This window comes from Mustela nivalis (genome assembly GCF_964662115.1).
Source record: "Mustela nivalis genome assembly, chromosome: 8".
NCBI lineage: Eukaryota > Metazoa > Chordata > Mammalia > Carnivora > Mustelidae > Mustela > Mustela nivalis.
The window spans coordinates 110,422,327-110,444,779 of NC_139027.1; the positions used below are offsets into that span (position 1 = coordinate 110,422,327).

The 22,453-nt window shown below is 39.9% G+C and overlaps 1 protein-coding gene across 8 annotated transcripts in view; it reads right to left on the reverse strand.

Annotated features, from left to right (window-relative positions):
* Nucleotides 1-22,453, reverse strand: part of PLCB4 (phospholipase C beta 4) — a 410,418-nt gene that overhangs the window by 29,724 nt on the left and 358,241 nt on the right. For all 8 annotated transcript variants that reach the window (XM_082744398.1, XM_082744395.1, XM_082744397.1 and 5 more), the window contains 5 exons: nucleotides 21,261-21,363; nucleotides 19,772-19,936; nucleotides 17,313-17,517; nucleotides 3,407-3,495; nucleotides 2,625-2,775 (listed from right to left, as the gene is read on the reverse strand). In XM_082744398.1, the coding sequence (XP_082600524.1) occupies nucleotides 2,625-2,775; nucleotides 3,407-3,495; nucleotides 17,313-17,517; nucleotides 19,772-19,936; nucleotides 21,261-21,363 (713 nt within the window). The remainder of the gene's footprint in view (nucleotides 1-2,624; nucleotides 2,776-3,406; nucleotides 3,496-17,312; nucleotides 17,518-19,771; nucleotides 19,937-21,260; nucleotides 21,364-22,453) is intronic.

Here is a 22,453-nt window from a genome sequence, read left to right on the forward strand (position 1 = left end):
ACTTCACTGGCAGGCTTACTGTCTTCGGTCAGGTTCCTTACAAGCAGAGCCTGAGCTGGAGTTCTGTGTGCATGTGACTTACTGAGGGAGGGCTCTCAGGAGAAACCCCAGAAGCGAGAGAAGCAGAATAGGGCAGAGGAAGAAGGCAGGGGGCACTTCCAGCCAAAATCCAACCTGATCCTGCTGGGGGCTCTTAAGCATAAATGCCGGACCTTGAGGTAAGAGACGGGGCTTTCATCACCCCAGAACAGCCAGCCAGTGGCTTCAGAGACTCTACAAAACCTTCCAGGCATTTCCAGGCAAGGGAACTCCCACAGTCTGAGGGCAATCCTCTGAGAAAGTGGCAGCTGTGATTTGCAATCAGCCAATACACAGAACAGCTGGCGGGCGGGCGTGCTAAGCCCACAAAGGATATCAGATCAGGCACTGCAGCATCTGTGAGTGTTCCTTTACTCTTTGTATTTCAGGGTCTATCATCCCAGTCAACTACCTCCCTCTTCATCGTCATCAAAGAACAAAACTTTTTTTTTTTTCTCAGCTGTTTTGATCAAATGTAATTTTTAGGCAATAGGCTACTGAGAACTGCCATGCCTTCAACACACAGGAAATCCTGGACTCAAACTGTGGTATAACAGGATGCTGACATGAGGACCCGGAGTCACATACTCCATTATCCTGCTACTGGAGGGATGCTAGGCCAGGTGTTGTCATGGCAACTGGAGTTGTTGGAGAATCCCCAAACATTTTCTGTTGGACTGCAGACTTTTCATCTTACAAATTAAGAGGAATGTGCGTTTTGTACTCTAATTGAATTCCATTAGACTCCAAAAAGTGAGGGATGAGATATTCAAGAAAGAGAGGCCTTGAATCCCAGGCTCTTGTTTTTTAGTTTTGTTCATTTTAAGAGGAGGTGCACAGCCAGTGTGTGGGTAGGAAGTCGGGAAAGGGAGTTAGGGCTAAGAGAAATCGGTCCTGGGATCTATACCATCTATGATAGGGGCGTCCAGAGAACCTGGGGCTCTTCTTCATCTCCTAAGTCTGATGTCACAAGGCAACTCCCTGCTTTACCGCAAGAGCAAGGGGGCGCTATAGGGCAGAGATGTGAATCTTGCCTGTAAAATGAACAGAGGACTGGGGTGCGTGCTCGTCCTCCAGAGAGCTAACAAATATTAAGACTGAAACCAGTCCAATGAGACTTCTCTTTTGGTCTTGGTTAAAGTAAATTTTGATTAACGGGAACCTACACAAACATGAACTTGGTTTTACATTTTTTGGGGAAAGATAGAAATAACTTGTAAAAATTTTAGTTCCTATTAACGATGTATCTAGGAAACACCCACAATCTGCATGCAGAACAGGAACTGGTACATGCTTAGTTCCCTCTGTGGGCCTACCAAAGTGTGTCTGACAGAACCTTGGCAGGGTTCTATGTGGGGGCTGTCCAATGGAGAGCCACGAGCTATGTGTGCCTCTGGGCACCTGAACTGTGGATAGTGCAAATAAAGAGTTCAAATGTTCATTTTAACGTTGAAATTTATAGAGCCACACGTTGCTAGTGGCTGCTCCACTGGCCAGTGTAGTTCTACGAGCTTCCCTGGTTAAGGGAAGGGTTAAGTACAGAACTTTGGGGTCCAAAGATTGTAGTTAATTCAAGTCTCACTACGTCAAGTTTTTGTTCTTATCAACAAAGCTCAAAAAGAACTTATTTGCTCTCAAGCCACCTTTTGGAGGCCAACTCAGAGTTTAGTTTTAATTCCTTAAAAATCAATGCCTGGTCAGTCAGCATGGAAGCTAATTTTAAATGAGGAATATGGTTGTGGCCCTACCTACTAGCTGAATGTTAGCACACGGGACCAATCATTTCTTACGGTGACACCTCTTAGGGTATTTTGTTTCATCCTCAGGAAACTATATAGAATTGGCCTTCAAATGTCCATATGATAATTTTACAAATAATCATGGATGTTATATATCTACTCATGGGAGCAACCCGTCAAGAAGGGAATCTAGAAATATATGAACAATGATGATTCTGTTGGTTCATGAGCCCACTGCCTGTCCAGATGAGTGACCATAGGGGTATCCAGGAGAGTGTGGGGATGACTTAGCAAAGTGCACTATGTGGAAGTTCTTTTCATTAGGGAGTCTAAAACCTTTCTAAAACTATGGATATGGTACCCAGGACCCTAAATTGAAGGGGATCTAGTAGATGAGACAAAGGTTGACTTCCTGTTAAACACGCAGGGAAATTAAGTAGTTTATCCAATCTACAAGAAAACATGCTGCTCTTGAGTTTTTTTTTTTTTTTTTTAAGATTTTATTTGTTTATTTGACAGACAGAGATCACAAATAGACAGAGAGGCAGGCAGATAGAGAAAGGGAAGCAGACTCCCCGCTGAGCAGAAAGCCTGAGGCGGGACTGGATCCAAAGACCCTGAGATCATGACCTGAGCCAAAGGCAGCGGCTTAACCCAATGAGCCACCCAGGCGCCCATCTGCTCTTGAGTTTTACAGGGCAATGAAAACTGGCAAAATTAGCAATTCTAAATACCCTCCTAGAAGGCTATTCAAAAAGAGTCTAAAATTGCCAGAACAGGCAAGGAGCCCTAACCCCTCCCCTTTACCTTTCTTCGCTTCCACGCCAGACCCCAGGGCCGCCGTGGTGGTTGGTCTGAGCTCAGAGCTGCTCTGTGGGGTCACGTTTGCTTTGGCAGTGTTGGCTTTTCCTTTCTTGTCATTCTTAGAAGTATCACTGGGCACATCTGCTATGTCACTCTGGAGCAGAAATGTTTGTGTTAACCTACACGAAAGCCACCTAGCTTTCAACTGTCTTGCCCTTTCTCTCTTTTACCGAATCCAGTTTGAATCACTCAGCATCTCCCCTACAACTCTCTTAATGGAACATTGCCTGGCAGGAGAAAGATTCCATGGTTTTCTCAGGCTTGAAGCAAAGGATGAAGCCAAGGAAAAAAGATGCCACTCTTTTACAAGCAGGGTATGGTAAAGGGAGCTTTAAAAACAAAGGCACAAACAAGGCTAGTGTGCACAACAATGGGGGAGGTTGGATGCAGGACTGGTAAGCAACAGAGACACATACATGTCGACTTCACCAATTTACTGACTTGGGCTAGCTGGTATTCTAGTGTATCACAAAAGCATCCTATATCTGAAACATTACTAAAAGCTTTATGGATTTCCATTTCATTTAGTAAATGTTTTCCATTTTATTTATTATATATGCTACACTTTTACAGACCCTTGAAAATATTTTGTTGAATTGATAAATATAATTTCAAAAACACTCTTCAAGTTTGGTCTATGAATTTATCACTTTGTCTTGCTCTTATAATCACTGACCACTGAACTTCCCCAACTTGGCTGTCCTTAGCCAACTATTGCTACTTACAGTTTCAATGCCCATAGCTCTCATTTGGTCTGCTCTCTTTTCCGTAATGGAAAGAAATTTCTTTGGATCCGATAAAGCATCTACGATATCTGGAAAAAAAAAAAAAATCAAGGGACTGTTGATTCTCTGTTTACCGTACACACACAGGAAAATTCAGCTAATGAGCAATTCATAATCCTAGACCTCTGTTAAGTCTTCTGTTAAGTACCCTCACCTAGGACATAAGACAGAATTAGGAAAGCACAGTAGTTATAGAAAACAAGAAAATAAGGGCAAGGACAAAAGTCAGATGACTTTCTCCTGTTTTTTCTTCGGTTTTCACCCAAATAAAGATGACAGTGTGGCAGGGTGGGCCAAGTGAATTGCCTTGAGTTCTTGACTATTTACTTATAAGCAAGTTGATTCATGTCTCCAGCTCAGTTTCTTCATCTGAAAATTAAGGCTGATACCTCCCACTCTGAAGGGATTTGATGAGTATTCAATAAGATGATAACTGTAAAAAGTGCTTGGAACATAGTAGACACCACTGGTATCTAAGTCTTATTTTTAGGTAAGAAGGCTAATACATATTTAAAGCCAGTTTGGTTCCATTGCAGTTAAAATGAAGTACTCTCCTGCATTGTCTCAGCTACACCTTAAAAATGGTAAAATTTCATGTTTTACATAATGTCATTGAGGAGTTCCAAGTATTTTTCAGTAGAATCTCATGTAATTTTGCATTATTTACCAATACTACAGAGGTAATATTATGCTCATTATCTTAAAACAGTACGTAATTTACGATTTTCAAAAACTCTATGTACATCAATTTCTTCCAGTAAAATCACCCTCCTAATTATAGTCTTAAGATCATTTTTCTCCATTGAATATATATATATATTTCCTTTTATAATAGAAAATAATACATGTACATGATAAACATTCAAACATATAAAATGTAAAAATCTCCTCTCCTGCCAATCCTACCCTTCGTATATACTGTTAACCATTTCTTGCATCCTTATTGAAAAAAAGAACAAAACAAACATACCAAACTCCAATGGGCTCACAGTTTCCTGTACCTATTTTTTATTTTAAACTTCACATTTCTTGGAGACACTTCTTTATCTGTAATGTAGGTCTACTGTATTACTTTTAAGTAATATTCCATTTTCAGAATGACTACCGTTTCTTTAACAGTGTTCCCTATTGGCCGACTGTTAGATTACTTCCAGTTCTTTGTTATTATAAAGAGGTATTGCAGGGAAGATCCTCGAATGTCAAACCTCAGAGCAGACATCTGCAGTATCCATAGCATAAATGCCCAGAGGTTAGAATGATATGTAAGGGTATTTGTCCTTTTGGTCATAGCATTGCCAAGCTGCCCTCCAAAGAAGTTGCATCAATTTATTTTCTCCTACCAGGGCTATATGAGAAGGTCTGACTCTAGTTATCACTCAGGTCCCTAAGAACTCTTTGTCTCCTAATGGGGGATGTGACCAACTCAGCTCTTAAATCTTGCTTAAGAAAAATGACAGATAATCATTTTTTGGAAGTTAAAGTTCTAAGGCTATATTTACCTACTTTAAGCCAAATTATGAACATTTTCATGCATACACAGAAGTAAAGTTAAAATAACCCCCCATATACTGCTGAAGCCCTAACTGTTATAAACAGCCCACTACATCTCCTTTATCTAGTCATCCTTCCCTTTTTTCCTTTCTCTCTTCTCTCTGCTGACACATTTTGAGGCCAATTCCAGACATTATAACATTTCATTCCTAATTACTTCTCTATGCAACTCTTAAAAAAAGCGCATTTTCTTTCTTTCTTTCTGAAAAAGCAGCACTATATTCAACAAAGCTGGCAGTGATTCCTAACCACGAATATAATAAATGGCCCATCTTTTTATTTCCCCTATTGACAGTTTGTTTGAATCAAGCTATAAAGCCCATACAAGGTCCCTGATAACTAAGTCTCTTGAACTTACTTTAATCTAGATTAGTCCCTGCTACTATTTATTTTTCATAATGCATACATTTGTTGAGGACACATATCAGGTATCCCATAAAATGTCCCACATTCTGAGTATCAATGCTTCCTTGTTGTGTTATGAGACTCAACTTTCCCTTTTTGTAGGAAGACTCCAAAGGAGATACCATGACATTCAGTATGGGTCCCATATAAACAGATAAAGCTTGACTACCCCACTAGCCCCGGTGCTAAACTCACTGAGTTGGCTCAGGACCTTTAATGCATCTGTGTCTGACTCCCAGATGCCTCCTCCTTGCCCTTGTCCACACTGTTACAGGCCAAGGTGAAACTCAGACTGTGTGCACTGAACCCCCTGCCCGTGGTGGGGATGCGCTACCTGTAAACACCCACACTGGATATACTTTGCCTTGACTTCCCACTGGAATATCTCAGTGCAATTAGGATGAAGGCCTGGAGGATATATATGGTATTTTTCAGTGGTTACTGGTAGTCCTTTCAGTAAGAATAGCATGTAACACTTAATCACTTCCAGCTGATTATATAGCCAAGAAAGCAAGACCTTAACGTGTGAAATGACCCATAATCATTCCAAACTAACCAAACTACTTCTCTTTTTGTATACTCTTGTGTCATTGTTTTCCACGTGAATACATATTTTATATGGTTTATTTAAAATTATATAATCTCCTTTTATCATTATTAGGTCATACCTGTATAGTTCTAAAGCTGAACTTTTATTGAATGAATAATGTTTCATAGAGTTTATGTGCCAAATTATTCTCTACTTCTAGATATTTAGATGGACTTTCAATTTATTTTTAATGAAATATGACTTTGCAAGAAATATGTTAATATAGAAAGAGGTCATTTCTTTTTATCAGAGAATTTGTAGTTTAGATAAATAAGATAGAAACTTATATACTTGATGAGTATCACTAACAAAATTTGTTCCTAATAAGCTTTGAATAATTAATGGAAGGAATGAGTACAAGGAAACTATAGCCGAATTAAGAGGGTATAGGAAGTTGAATACTGCCCTCAAAATCATGACTACTGGGGGACCTTGGGACATCAGCTTATTTACAAATAGGGTCTTTGCATATATAATTAAAGACTGAGATTGCACTGGGTTAGGGTAGGCTCCAAATGTAATGATTGGTGCCACTGTAAGATGAGGAGAGGTCATACAGAGACAAAGAGAAAAAGGCTAGGAGATGACAGAGAATAGAATAACATAGCTATATGCTAGGAACACCGAGGACTGCCAGGAACCACTAGGAGTTAGGAAGAGGAAAGGAAGGATTTCTCCAAGAGTTTGAAATCTAGGATTTCAAACTTCTAGGCTCCAGAACCGTCACAGAATACATTTCTGTTGTCTCAAGTCTTCCAGTTTGTGGCAAATCTGATTACCAATGGTAACTGAGAAAAATGTTGTTGCTATTGTTTTAGTTTTTGTTGTTTTTAAAGGAGACAGAAGTTTATTGAATACACTGCAAGGTAGCAGCAGACAGCAAAGGAGGGACTGTCTGCCACAAGGTGGTAGGGAGGAGTCGAAGTTGTAGGGCAGAGTGTAAAGGTTATGGGAACGTATGAATTTTGCCTTTTTTGATAACTGTGCCTGGTTGTGAGTAGTCCATTGGTTAGTTAGGGCCTATGGTTATTTTGAAGTAGGTTGCTTAATGAGCCTGTTTGCATGCTCGAGGTTCCATTGTTCAAGCCTGTTGCCTCACAGCCTAAAAGGGTCTCTATATTCCCACCTGACAGATCGACAATGACAAATCTTTGGCTTTTGGGTGGAGGTCTCATCTTCAGTAGCTTCTTCCTGATGAAAGAGCTGTGGAGAGTTGTCCCTATGAATTGGCCATCATTGCTCCGTTGGGAATTTATACATAGGAATTACAAATGGTAGAGGCAACTGAGTCCAAGGTAGGCAAGATATAAGTATTTCCCTATGTAGAAGGGATCATCTGTCAGCTTGAAATTATGGCAGCGAAGGAGTTTTCTATTCTTGGGTATATCTTTCAAGCAAAGCAGGCTTTTTCATTGTTAACAAGAGCATCCCTCAGCCCCTGGAGACCTCTCGAGGACCCGTCATGGTTTGATCAAATAATATATCGGACCCTAGAGTATTCTTCTTGTTCCCTGCAGCAATGTCTTGGTCCCAGCCTTGAGGGCTGATTCTGCACAATTCTGACTGAGAACATAAGTGCTGTATTTTATAACAGAGTCACGAAACAATACGTAATTAGGTCATATATTGTTTTGTATTACATGGACAAACTGGCTAAGATGTCCTTGTCAGCCATCTGCTGAAGGATTATGTAGATAGAGCCTAAATTATACATCAGAAAAAGATGCCACAGATTTATGCATTAGTTGGATACATATCATTACTTAAATCCGTCTTCAATTACCAGTATTAACAATTCTAGAAGCTATTGGAGAATTATGTTCCCAGATCCTGAAATATTGCCTTGTTACTCAGAGTTTAAATGAGATACTTTTTTCACAGTTATGTGGGCTTTTGATATTTTTCTAGTATACGATATAACTCAATATAATAGTGTCTTTGATCAAATGATAACAGAAACACACAAAGTCTAAATAAGGCTTGTTCAAACTGAATCACATAGGACAAAAGTGAGATGCTGAAATGCCTTGAACAAGGCTTAGGTTAACTGGCCACTTAAAACAAGCACTTGATTCCTGGCAATTTTGAATAATAAATCAGGTACTTCTAGGACACAGGAATTTGCCCTGGGGTGGCAGGTGCTGATTCTGTAGCCAGAGCAACAGATCAGTGCAGAGGGTAGCAACTGGGATAGTTCCACCAAAATAAATCTGGCATGATCTTGGCCAAAGATTTGCATATTTAAGTAAACCTGTTATCTTTCTTTGGTGCCAATATGATATTTCAAAAGTATCCTCCCCATGATTAGAGGAACATTGTGGCTGGGTAGATCCCACATAGTTCTGCATTCCACGGGACACCCCTCTGTGGCAAGAGTGAGTTTAGACGCTGGTCAACATTGACTCGTGTGCTAGGTGTGTCTAAGAAGAGGCCACACTGACCTACTAACAGGGCAGAGACGTGTGCACACACTTTGATTCTATAGAACCCACAGGGTGAGCTGAAACCTCCTGGATGCACAGGCTTTGGAACCTTCTTTTAAAAAAGGAACCAGTCTGCCTTTTCTCATTTGCTTCTTTCTTCTGGACTAACAGAAGTTTGACTTATTTGTACTTGAAAAAAAATACCATCTATTTCTAGGTTTAGTGCCATTTCCAAAAGTCTGGTTGCTCTTAGTGAAGACTTTCCATGTATATTCGGTTTTTCCTCCTCCTTCCCTCCTACCCACCTTCCTTATTTCCATATAGAGTTGAAAGCATCATTTTAAGCATCCCCCCAAACTGAATAGAAGATAGCAATTCCTCAGCACAGACTTCCAGATACTTGCTGGTTTTCAAGGGAGCTCTGTCTTTGGTTTGTCTGCTTGTTTAGCAGTTGCTTTCCAAGGCACTTAACTTGGGTGTCTTGGTGGTGAGCACCAACTGTAGCACCTAGACAGTGTGGTTCCATGTGCTTGCTCTTGGCTCAGGTTCCCTCGTATTCTCCATTCTATTGCTACTATCTTAGCAAGAGGTAAAGGCAGCAGAAGAGTTTATGTTTCCTTAATGTCTACAAAATGATGTTAATGAAGATAACAAATCCTGTAACTATGATTTTAGATGAGGTCTTTTAAGCTTCTACCAAATGACTAAGCATTTCTCAAACTGCATTTCTAGAATGTGAAAAGATACATTAGGGGTGGTTGGTGCAAGGATCCTGTGGTCAAATAAGACTGGGAATTGCTTATGTGTTCTCGGGTTCCACAGTAGAACCCAAGGAATGCAATCAGGAGCCTGATTAAACTCACCTAGCTGGGCAATTCCTGAGGGAATGTCATTATAATTCATCCTGCCCCATTCTGGGCACTTTTCTTTAGTGTTCTTTTTTTTTTTTTTTTTTCCTTCTTTCTTTAGTGTTCTTACCAACATATTCTGTAGTTCAGAGGAAGCCATCAAAATGGTTACTACTGCAATGCAAATCAATTTTTCAACAAATATTTGATGGAATAAAGAAAGCATCTTATCATTCATCAAGGAGAGGACAAAATAAATGGAAGGACTTTAAATTCTATCAGGAAATCCTGAGATCATAGCCCTGAAATGGCATCTTAATTAACAATGTTCCTCCTCTGGGGCTATGTCATGTAAGGGACATTCCACTCTCTTTGCAGAGGGTTTGGAAAGCAACCCTGGGAAGATGCTGGGCAGAGAGAACAAGAAACACCCACCCTCCAGCCTCCCTGGTGTATCTTGAATCCCAAGTCAGGCAGAAAGCAGAGCTGGCAAAAAGGGCCGCTTCCTCTTTGCTTGCATAAAACAGCCTAGGTGCAGAAGAGAAAACAAAATGTCCAGCTACAGAAGGGAGATGAGCACTGCGCAGGGAAGGAGTGCCGAGCAGCTCATGCAACCCATCTTGGAGCAACATTTCCATGTAATGCCCATGTGCCCTGTATTCAGGTAGCAGAGCATCAACTCTCTTATTCTCCTTACCACTCAGTGATCATGAAACCTATGCAAGTGAACAATCAAGCCCATCAAAAGTAACAGTGGGTGGCACAAAAGACTAATGCTCATTTAATTCCCACCAGCAGCAATGGCTCACAGTGATAGAGCTGGGCAATGGGTAGGCGCAGATGTCCTCCACATTTGCACCTACAGATAAAGCAGCAAAGAAAACCTCAGTGCTCCGAGGCTCAGTGGATTTGACAAAGGAAAAGTCACCTTAGCACCCAACCCAGCATTTTCCTTTCATAGAGGAGTGTGGGGGGGGGGGTAAACAAGAGGGCTCTTTTACTTGATGTTTAGCAGAAAAATAATACTGGAGAAGTCAAAGTCTTTTTGATTCATTCCTAGTCATCCCTCTCTAAATGTCACCATTTGTTTTTTTTTACATGGAAACTGAGTTTTTGATAGTTAAGAGTCGTGATCTCTCTTCTTCCGCCCAGAGATATTTTACCACCACATGGCTTAGGAACGGAACCATCTGTGGAGACAGCCCAGAAGGGCTAGCAGTCATCTTTGTTCTCTGTTTTCTTGTGTGTGTTGAGAGTTTTTATTCTATAGCAACGAGGAGAAGGAATTGCACTTAAATTCCCTGTCTCTGTCTCCTTACAGGGCAAGGAAAGAAACAAGGAACTGACAGGAGAGGAGAAGGGTCGGGGTGGAAAATACTGGATCTAGACCCATGTTGGGAGGGAAGTGGGGCAACCCAGAGTTCAAGGCTTCTGAAGATTACCATATGCGAGAAGGTAAGACTAGTTAGGGGCAATTGAAAAATCTATGAAATTATCTCCATCAGGAGGGATTCCTCATTCTCTGGTGATCTCACAGCACAGAACCCCAATAAATAAGTGAGCCAAAGGTCCTGCCGATGCTCAAACCCTCCCTAAGGAACTGTCTTAACTTGGAAGAGCCTTTTAGGAACATTTTTCTTATTTCTATAAAAATGATGCCACCCACCTGATGTCACCAAGATTTAAAATTCATTTAAAAATCATGTAGAACACTGAGTTGCTGGTGCTTAAAGAAAATCGTGGTAAAATTACTAATGCATTAGAATTCTGAAACTTTGTAGTCAGCACGGAATTAGATGATTTTTCTTACGATGATGAATTGTTCATTACAAGAGTTTACTGCAGCAAAGGAAACGGCAAAGTTGGGGAGAAGAAAATAGAACCAATGGATTTTTCTTGAGCTTGTTACAAATAAATACAAATGAAAAAAAAAATTAATGGAAGGGTTGCTGTGGTGAGGGGTTACTCCTAAGGTGTTGGGCTCCAACCAGTGTTGTCAACTGTGACCTCAATGAAACAGCATCCCGGCAAGCCAGGAAAAGTAGACGTGGTTGAATCCACAACCATTACTTTCAGAGAAGTTTATCTAGACATTATGATGTATTGGACACCGCTTTGAAGTTATATGAGGTGAGGGGGGTTACTTAGAAGTAAAATAAAATTTGATTTGAATAATGACTTAAAAAAAGATAAACAACCCAATTTAAAAAACAAAACAAAACAAAATAAACATACCGAAAAAACCAAAGACCAAAACTCAAAAAACCCGACCAAGGGTACTAGAGAGTATTTTTCAGGAAAAGGAAAGCAAATGGCCAAGAAACAGATGAAATACAGTCAATCTGACTTATAATTGTAAATATACAAGTTAAAATGATGAGATATCACTTTTACTACCATTACTGGAAAAAAAAAAAAAAAAAAAGAATTTTTTTTAGAATCCAGAACTGGCCATGGTGAATGAGAATAGGAGTCTCATAGGCACTGGGTGGGAGTACTGATCCAGCCAAAGGGATGGATAAAGAGAGAGTAGTAGATACACATATGGAATAGTACATAACCTTCAAAAATAATTTAAAAGTCTTATGTGCATTAGCAGGGATGTTCTCTAAGATATATTATGTGAAGAAAGCAAAGCACAGAACAGGGTATATTATATTATCTTTTGATGTTTAATTAAGAAAGAAATATATTGGGGCGCCTGGGTGGCTCAGTGGGTTAAAGCCTCTGCCTTCAGCTCAGGTCATGATCCCCGGGTCCTGGGATCGAGCCCCGCATCGGGCTTTCTGCTCAGCAGGGAGCCTGCTTCCTCCTCTCTCTCTCTCTGCCTGCCTCTATGCCTACTTGTAATCTCTGTCTGTCAAATAAATAAATAAAATCTTTAAAAAAAAAAAAAAAGAAAGAAATATATGGGGTGCCTGGGTGGCTCAGTTGTTGGGTGTCTGCCTTTGGCTCGAGTCATGATCCCAGGGTTTTGGGATTGAACCCCACATCGGGCTCCCTGCTCAGTGGGGAACCTGCTTCTCTCTCTTCCACTCCCTCTGCTTGTATTCCCTTTCTCACTGTGTCTCGATCAAATAAATAAATAAAATCTTTAAAAAAAAAAAGAAATATATGTGTGTGATATATACACGGAGACTGCACACTTATGCATATACATATGTATAACATATGCACAGATAGGCTTTATGTTTTATAACCTTTTGATGTTTTAAGACATTTCTGTCTTTCTTTTATTTAAAAATGTTATTAATGAGGGCACCTGGGTGGCTCAGTGTGTTAAATGTCTGCCTTCAGTTCAGGTCATGATCCCAGGATCCTGGGATCAAGTCCCACATCAGGCTCCTTGTTCAGCAAGGAGCCTGCTTCTCCCTCTGCCTGCTACTCCTTCTTATGTTCTCTTTCTCTGACAAATTAATAAAATATTTAAAAAATGTTACCAAGAACTATCTAGGTAGCAGCATAAGAGGTTGCTTTATTTTTTTCTAAATTCAAAATATATATCTATTTTAAACTCTTTGTGCTGTTTTTATATTACACCGTTGTTATAGAAAAATAGGGCAAAATACAATTTTTAGAAATTTACAGAGGTTACATATGCTTACTTAAATGATCCAGAAATAATAAGTAGAGTCCTACCATATGGGATACTGTGTTCTCTGTGATGTTCCTGGAAGCTGTCCAATGCAGTGGGTCAGCTTCATTAACCCTCATTCATTAACCTCACCTCTATTCTCAAAGAGATAACTATTCTCAAACTTGGGTGTATATCCTACCAGAATTTTTTCTATCTACTTTATATGTGTGTGTGTGTGTGTGTGTGTGTGTGTGTTTGTGCGTGTATAAACAGATAGTTAAGGATCTTTGTAACTAACAATCGGATCATTTTGCAATTCACTTTTTCTCTTGGTAATGAATGTCATATTTGTGTTCTGAACACTGAGATCCAAGTCATTATTTTTAATAGCTACATGATCTTCTACAGAATGGCCTTCCATATTTTACCAGTCTCTACTGGTGGACTTAGGTTGTTTCTGATCTTTTTCATACAAATAATGCTGCATGAAATTATACCATGGATTTAAGATAATTGCTTGGTTTTAGCTGTCAGATTAAAGAAATACCTAATTCCTAGGTTAAGCATTTGGTGAATTATAAAAGTTGAGATTTCGTTCGCTTGGTCAGGTGTAAGAGGTCTTACTTCTATAATTAGTCTAAACTTGTTAAGTAATTTTGGAGAAATGGACCCACTCAAAAGCTAAGAAAACATAACTTACCAAATTACTTAGTGTCCTGGAAATGTGACTATTTCCCTTAAGGTGCCAAAATTATTCAACAAGAAGAGTAACACTCTTCTTGGTAAATGATGCTTTTCATGATACATCGTCAAACATGGACCAGAACTTTTCAGTTTTAGTACCATATATCCTGTGTTTTAGCTTCCTCAGAATATGTAAATAGTCCAGCACTTCCCTGTCTGAAGAGAAAATCAGTTTACCTCTCTGCTGTGATTCACCTTTCATGGTCTCAACATGGCCACTGAAGGACCCCTCAACCCTACTCTAATAACTTCTTAGTTCAATGCCCCCAACATCCTCTGGCATACTGCCCTGTGGCATGGATATAATAAATTACACTCATTTATGTATATGTACATGTATGTGTGTACAGGGTTGGAAAATTCTTGAGGATAAGTGTAGATGATGTTTTCAACTTTATATCTCTTACACATAGAGTAGGTACTAAATAATAATGACTATATCTTTTCCTTTGAGAAAAGTAGTTTAAATGAATTTACTCAGAAATTGTCTTTACTGATTAAACCAGAAAATGTTAACAAAAGTTGTATCTCGTACATACACTGTTGATGGGTTATTTGGCAATCTGTATCTAAAGCTTTAAATATACATACAACTCTTGGGACACCTGGGTGGCTCAGTCAGTAAAGCGTCTGCCTTCAGCTCAGGTCCTAGTCCCAGAGTCCTGGGATCGAGTCCCACATCAGGCTCCTTGCTCAGCCAGGAGCCTGCTTTTCTGTCTCCCCTTCCCACTGCTTGTGCTCTCTTTCTGACAAATAAATAAAATCTTAAAATACACACACACACACACACACCCCACACGCAGCTCTTTCCACTTCAAAGAATTCATCTACAGGAAGCGATCACAAGTATTCCCAAGGCTTTACATTTAAGATTCCTAGGCACAATATTTTTTATAAGAAAAAAATGGAAATGACTTCAGTGTTTATCAAAACTGAAGTACAGATAATGCATAAAATGGAATCTCATGCATCTAATAAAAATATTTCTATGACATGGAAAAATAGTGTCTATTAAGTGGAAAAAAATTAACTCTCTGAAATAATGAGTCTAAATGACTAGGTGCAGTAAGCGCTATTTAATTAAAATAGAAGAAATGAAATTGAAAGTAAAGAGACCAATATGGCAACAGAGCTCTCTCCACGTGGTGGATTTATGGACGACCTTTTTATTCTTTGTGCTGGAAGAATCTCTTTCTGATACATAGACCATCTATTTTGCCTTTTCTAAATTAAAGATTTTATTTACTTATTTGACAGAACACGTGTGTGTGCACGTAAGCAGAGGGGGAGGAAGAGGGAGGAGTAAGAATCTTGAGCAGACTCCATGCTGAGTGTGGAGCCCAACTTGGGGCTCCATCCCATGACCCTGAGATCATGACCTGAGCCTAAACCAAGATTTGGATGCTTAACTGACTGAGTCATATAGGTGCCCCTATTCTGCCTTTTACAGAATAAAACCTACCAAACATATTTGTGGAATGAATAAATCCATATTATCTTTCTTTGGCCATATAAAAATCTGAGATCTATATCAACAATTTACCGTTTTTGTTTTGTTTTTGTTTTTATTCATTTCCTAGAAAATGCTGGTATGCAAGGCGGCCAAGTTTCATTTTGAACTTTCCCCTATGGAATCAACATAGAATATCAATGTTCTAGGGAACAGGGGCTCCATAGATGTCCTACTCTGCGGGCTCAGCACATAAATGTTCAGAACCGAATATGGGAGGTTAGTTACTCAGATGTAATAAGGACAACACACTGTGTAAGTCAAGAGGTCATAGAGAAAATCAGAAAGTGAGGAAGAGATGATTCTCATATGCTTATGTTGTTCTCCTCAGGTTAAGTCCCTCAAGTAAATGCTCATGGCGCCTGCCCTCAGTTTCGTCACATAAAGAGATGACTGACAATTCTGAATAAGCAGTCTTCGAATGTCATACTGAGGTTAAGACATGAACTGTGGAATCCCACCCATGATAACACAGTATAGAAATTTCAAAGGCTTCTGATACAAAGTAAGTGACTACAATGACACGGTAGGAAAAAAAATACAAGACTATTTTTAAGGAGATTAATCTGAATCCATATGTACACAAATGCAGATCCTGGGAAGAAGCTGCCCTATAAATACAGACATTTCTTCAGCACAGACCTACAGGCGCCCACATCCCTTCTCCGCAACTTTTGGACTTGATGGACAGTGCTTGACACAAAGTAGGAACGGGACAATCTATTTCTTTCCCTTTTTCTATTCCAACTGCCCATTTCTCTGGAATGAATTTGAGAGTTCCAGCTGAAAAGTAACCCATGCAGAGGGAAAGGGACTTGTAAGTTTTTGGCCATGTTTGTTTATACAACCATTTCGAAAATGTATAACGGATAGCGCACTGCCCACTCTCAAGTATGGGGAAGATGGCATAATTCATCTGCTGATGCTCCTAAAAGCATACTGTAGGTTTTTCCTGTCTCTTTTCTTATCCACTTACCCAGCCCCACGGCATCCCACCCAGACTCTTTTTTGTGCTTTTATATCCGCTACAGTATGTTCTGGCTTCTAATATAGGCTTTCTTTTTAAATGAAAAGCAGAGGAGGAGGAGGAGGAGGAGGAGGAGGAGGAGGAGGAGGAGGAAGGAGTCTTTACTCCGGATTTGGTAACTGAAAAAATCCTTACGGTTCATGTCCCTTCTTGACTCTGCAATTGGGTTGGTAAAGCTGAGGATTAGAGAACATTGGCTCTTCAGAGATGCAAGCAGTATTAAAAAACAAACAAACAAACAAACAAACAAACAAACAAACAAAAAAACCACCACAATATAACCCCCAAATCCCCAAACAAAACCATGATGTGTTCCAGCATACTACAGAAATGATATTCGTATCGATAGCCGACATACGTGTGTGCACACGTTTCTGAGCCTTCCTCGGTCACGTGCTGTAAGGGTTAGTCCTTCACGACAATGCTGTGAGGGAGGCAGTAGGAGCATCTTCACTTTACAGGCCAGGGAATGAGGGTTTGAGAGGTTGTCACTGTCTCAAGGTCACCCAGCCAGGAGTAGAGAGTTAGAATTTGCACCCTTGGTTAATTTGACATAATCATTGTTTCTTTAGGGCTCAAGAGACTGAGAATATAGAGGATCTTAGTCTTCTTTTAATGTTTTTGGCTTAATTGATGGTTATAAAAAGTTAGCATATTAGAATATAAGCAAAATCTTATGATTTGGTCTGGGTTTTTATTTCTCCCATTGATTACCTTAGTGAAACCAAAGGTGGTCTCCTGAGGATGGATGACTGGGATTTTTTTGGGCAACTGAACTCTCTGGTGGACTTGGAAGAAAATCCATGTTGATACATGAGTTCAATTTAAAATTTTTAGGGATACCAAATGGTATCTATGGTTCCATGTTACTTACGTCCTTTCTCCCGTTGGATGACCATGTAAGTAAATCCTTCACAGACATATTTGCAAAAACTGATAAGACCATACAAAATTACAGTATTTTAAAATAAGAAAGGACCTTAACGATAATCCAGTCTTGTGCTCTCATTTCTTCCTAGGAAACCTGAAGCTCCTCTCCATCTTTGAATTCTTTGAGGCTATAGGAGTTGGCAGCACTGGTAGAAACATTTTTTTTTTTTTTTTTTTAGCGATTGGTGAAATATTTTATAATCCTCTAATTTAGGACTTTTGTACTCAAATGTTTAACTTACCTCCAAATCCATCAGGCACATATGTTTTAAGAACAATATTGCAGAAAATGGTTGGCAGTGATAATGGTTTATTTCCCTCGTTTCGAAGGGAAATGTGTCGATAGCCTGCTTGGAGGCCATCCAGAGGAAGGATCCTCTGGCCTATGAGCCTGTTGTTGTCGTCATACACTGCTATTCTCAAGACTGCCAGGTCAGGGAGGATTACCTGCAAACAAAGAACGGTACCTTTCAGAGGTATTTTGGGAAGCCGCCCCCAAGAGCCCTGACTCGAGGAAGCTGAACCATACCCACACTGCCCTTAAATGTGCCTTTATAGTGAAAAGAAGCCCAAGATCGATTTGGATTCCTGAAGGATACGGTCCAAGCTGCGGTATCCAAGCTGTTGAGAAAGCAATTGAACAGGCTTCCTGGAAATCATCTCTTTGAAAATTTTAGATGAAAGGGATGTGAACAATTACCAGTCCAACCCTTGTCATCTTTGCCCATCCCCATGCATAAAAATGGACAAACAAAAGGAGGCCCTGAGAGATCAAGTGACTTTCCTCAATCTCTGAGATCAGAACAGCTGGGCCTGGAATCGGGGCCCTTGCCTTTGAATCTTGTGGTCTGCCTCCTACCTGGGCTGCTTCTCTGCTTTTTAGCTTGGCCTGTTTTTGAGAATATGGAAAGTATCTTTGAAGAAATGTTCCACATATAAAGGACAGCGTACAGAGAAATTTGGATTTTCCCTTTTCCTTGCACTCCCAATATTTTGGGATATTAAATAGAGTGAGATGGGGCAGCTAGAAACATTAACTTATATCCAAGACATCTACTCTTGCTATCTTCAAAATAAATAAAAGGACATAAAATCTGAGCTCAGCCAGCAGAATCCTAATTCAGATATAAAATAGCAACAGGACACAAGAAAATCCAATGTTTTCAATCAGGAATGACTTTTCATTGGCTCAGAACAACGAAGACATCTTGGCTAGTTTGAGTACTGTATCTAAGGCTAGACAATGGATCGGTTGTCTAGTTCTGGCTAGAGATTATCATTTAATCCAATTTCAAGACGATGAAGAGGAGAAATCAAGTTCAAATTCAACCAACGTCATTTGTGCTATTGTTTCTTAAGTGGTAAAAGGGGGCTTGCCTTGTGAGATCAGTGCAAAGACCAAAAATATTAAAAACAAGAGAGAACAAAAAGCGAAAGTACTTGGTCTTGACTAAAAGCAACTTAACTTCTGAAAAACAGTGAAGGGTGCAGAACTGGCATCTTGTTTCTGGGGCCAGTAATTCTATATGTAAAAACCAAGTCTGATGTCTCCTCACTCATCAGAAACCATGAATGTCTGAAGTCAACTTTCTGAATTTCTAGAAATGTGTCTAGGGATTATTCATGCTGCCAAAGAACACTGGCCGCACCGACAACAGATCCAGCTATAAAAAGCTATTAAAAAAAAAAAAAAACTGGTGGAAGAAAAAAGGCCCATGACAAGTTATATCCAATTTCCACCACACCCTGTAGGAGAGAAGGTCACACTGGGGGTTGCATGGAAATAACAGTGCTCACATAACAAGGGGAGCCTAAATCTCATAATGGCTTGTTTCATTGAACTACTGATCCTCTGTAATCTGGTTTCTGAAAACCAGTTAGCCAACTCTGAAACTGCTAATCCTCATTTCTGTTAAGCTAAGAAGCCAAAGATCTGTGTTGGAAGACATGCACATGGAACAGAAACACTGGAAGCCCTGGGCCTGAAGCAGCAGCAAGAAGCTATTCCGGTTGGGATAACAGAGCAAGTGAGAGAGAAAAACAGCTCTACTTGGAGATGGCACTACCAATGCATGGATTTTTCAACACATATTACACCGACAAGTGAGAAAAAAAGGGCAAACGAGATTACAAGATAAAAATGAAATCATTATAGAGTATGACTGTGATTGGTCTGGGGATCAAGATACAATGGTAGGAAACCCCCCCCCCAAACCCAAAATAGCACATGAAGTACAGACTGTAGGGGTGGCAACAGGCATCACACTTTCTAGAGGCACAGGACAATACCAGCTGATCTATTTAAGGACATTTATTGGTCTTACTTTTGGGTTCACCATCCTACCTGTCCTCTTGGCTAAAGGAGCCAATTGCAAGTTACCAGCCACTGCCAGGGCAGAAAAGAACTCTCCAGTGTGTATGATGCCTACCAGTGAGGACACATTCTAAGGACCACCCATCTGGAACTTGAGCATTGCCACACAGAAGGTGGGCTCCTTGGAGGAGAAAGGAGAGCCACAAGGACAAGAACACACAAAAGTAACAATCATACAGCATCGACAGAACTTACCCACTGGAAGAAGAGAAGAAGACATTTGGGGTTGTATAACTGCCCCATGTCACGTAGTGTATATGTAGCCTATGCACTAAAATGTGGACCCTGAGTTAGCACAGCGAGTCTGACATGTTGAAAGTGCCCTACCTTCCGGAACACAAATGATTCTTCATTGTAAACTGGATTGAGTCCGTTGTTCATCACCATGCGAGTTCGGAATTCCTTACGTATGGTGTCGGTGGGCAACCCATACATATCCACTTCTACGTATGTACCAATTTTCTTATCTGATAAAAACTGACCTGATATGACCTGCAGCAACACAGAAACAGGGTGAGAGAGAAGTCAAGTCTGTGTAATTATCAAGAGCAATGAATAATCCACAAGTAAGAAATTGTCTGTTCATCTTTAGAAATTTTAGTTACCTATGGAAGTAATGTATTCATTCCTTACTAAAACATTATTGAGCAACTACTTTATGCAAAACAATAAACAAACAAAAAATCCCTGCTCAAGACAGAGGTTCTGTCTATAAAGAGAAATGATGAACCCTATAATACAAAGAAATAATGTCCACAAGCAGCTTAATTCCACCTAAATGTCCACAAAGTGATGGGTTCAAATATGACCTAGGATCCTATCAGAGCTCTGAAATTCTGCCCTATTACACTTTATTAAATTCTTTTATAAGTCTTAGAAAGAGATGCAATAAAGAAAAAGCAATGCTAAAATGCCTGTTGCCTGTTATCCTTTACTGATATCAACAATGGTCGGAGGTATATATTTGCAAAGTCCAGCATTAAATTCCACCTATTATAAAGCCATGGACAGACTATTTTTCATTTACTTTCCAAAGTACTATATAGCCATGTAGCAGGGTTTCTTTCTGTATTATTGAATAGATCATAACTTCCAAAGTTTTTCGAGGTAAAATCTGACATACAATAAACCGTACATTTTAAAGTGCACAGAAGGTCCATTTTGACATATGTGCACATGTATGAAACTGTCACAGTTTTCACTTTTCCAGAATGTCATGTAGCTGCAACCACACAGTACGAAGTCTTTTCATTTGCTTCATTCCCTTAGGAATAAGCACGGAAGTTTCCTGTATGCGTTTCCATGACTTGCTAGCTCCTCTCTTGCCAGCACTGAATGGTGTGGGTGTGCCACAGTTTATGTATCCAACACCTATGGAAGGATATCTTAGTTGTCCAATTTTTGGCAATTTCGAATAAAGCTGCTACAAACACCTCTGTGCAGGTTTTTGTGTGGGTGCAAGTTTTCTATCCGTTTGGGTAAATACCAAGGAGTATGATTCCTGGATTATAGGATAAGAGTACGCTTCCAAAGTGGCTGCCCCATTTTGCATTCTCACCAGCAATGATTAAGAGTTCTTACTGCTCCATATCCTCCAGTAGGTACTTTTTTGATCTGGTGTCTTCTGCTGAATGTAGCTAATAGTTCCACTAGGGAACAAAAGGTATCTCTTAGGAAGAAAAGGGGCAATCGCAAAGTTGAGAGCAACACATGGGCCTTGTGACTTGACATTAAATATTTCAATGTGGCTTCTTAAGGCTTTTCCAGGACCACCCGCAGACATGTTTTTACAGTTCTGAGACAGCAGGGGGCCTACCTGGACTGAGCAAGTGGCCGCAATAACCCCATCGACAGGAGTTTCAGAGAAGGGATCGAATGTCCGATCGGGCCGTCTCATGAAATCTGGTTTGAGGAGGTACCTGGTGGGACAAAAGCAAAGAAAGAGTTTATGAGCTGCATTTACAATGACTAACACACTCATGCTTCAGGACACTAAGTCCTTCCTTTCTCCCGTCTCTACTTTAAGAGCTAGGGTTTTAGGTAGAGGAGTCTAAAGATTGAAGAAACTATTCCTTTCCTATGGAGAATCCTGAAGAGAGGCAGGAAACGAGGAATGCTTTTATATTCCCGGCTCAGTGACATCGAGCTTCCTGATGCTATTACATTCTCTTGAACTTTTTTATGCCACGGACCTCCTTAGATACTTACTCTCATGCACACAAAATAAAATACAAGGAACAGCAGTGAAAAACCAATTATATGAGCTCTAGTTACTAAAATATGAGAGTAGGGGCACCCTGGGTGGCTCAGTGGGTTAAGCCTCTGTCTTTGGCTCAGGTCATGATCTCAGGGTCCTGGGGTCAAGCCCTGCATCGGGTTCTCCGCTCAGCAGAGAGCCTGCTTCCCCCTCCCCTCTCTTCCTGTCTCTCTGCCTACTTGTGATCTCTCTTCTCTGTCAAATAAATAAAATCTTAAAAAAAAAAAAATATCAGAGTACATGATATTCTACTTTGTGTTTTAATGACTGCATTGAATTATGAGATATGATGCTAAGTTGATAACTATAATTTTAAAGTACTGATATGCATAAAAATATTTTGTGAGATCTGTAACAGTAGTAATGATACAAAAATATCTGTGATTTACATTGGTGTCAGAGTCACAGGTACTGTTAATAGTACTGCGGATTGTTGTCTCTGTTCACAGTGAAAAGAACCATGTAATTTCAAGTTAAAGGCAGGTGAACACAAAGATGTAATTATTTCCCTATTTCTAGCTAGTGCCATTAGGCAAGAAAATGGAATAAAAGATATCTAGATGGAAAGAAAGAAGTAAAACTCCTCCTGACAGATGACATGATCTTGTATATAGAATATACGTAAGGAATTTACCTAAGGAATCTACTTAAAAATGATCAGAGGGGTGCCTGGGTTCAGTTGGTCAAGTGTTTGACTATTAGTTTTGGCTCAGTCATGATCTCATGGGTCATGAGATCGAACCCACACTGGG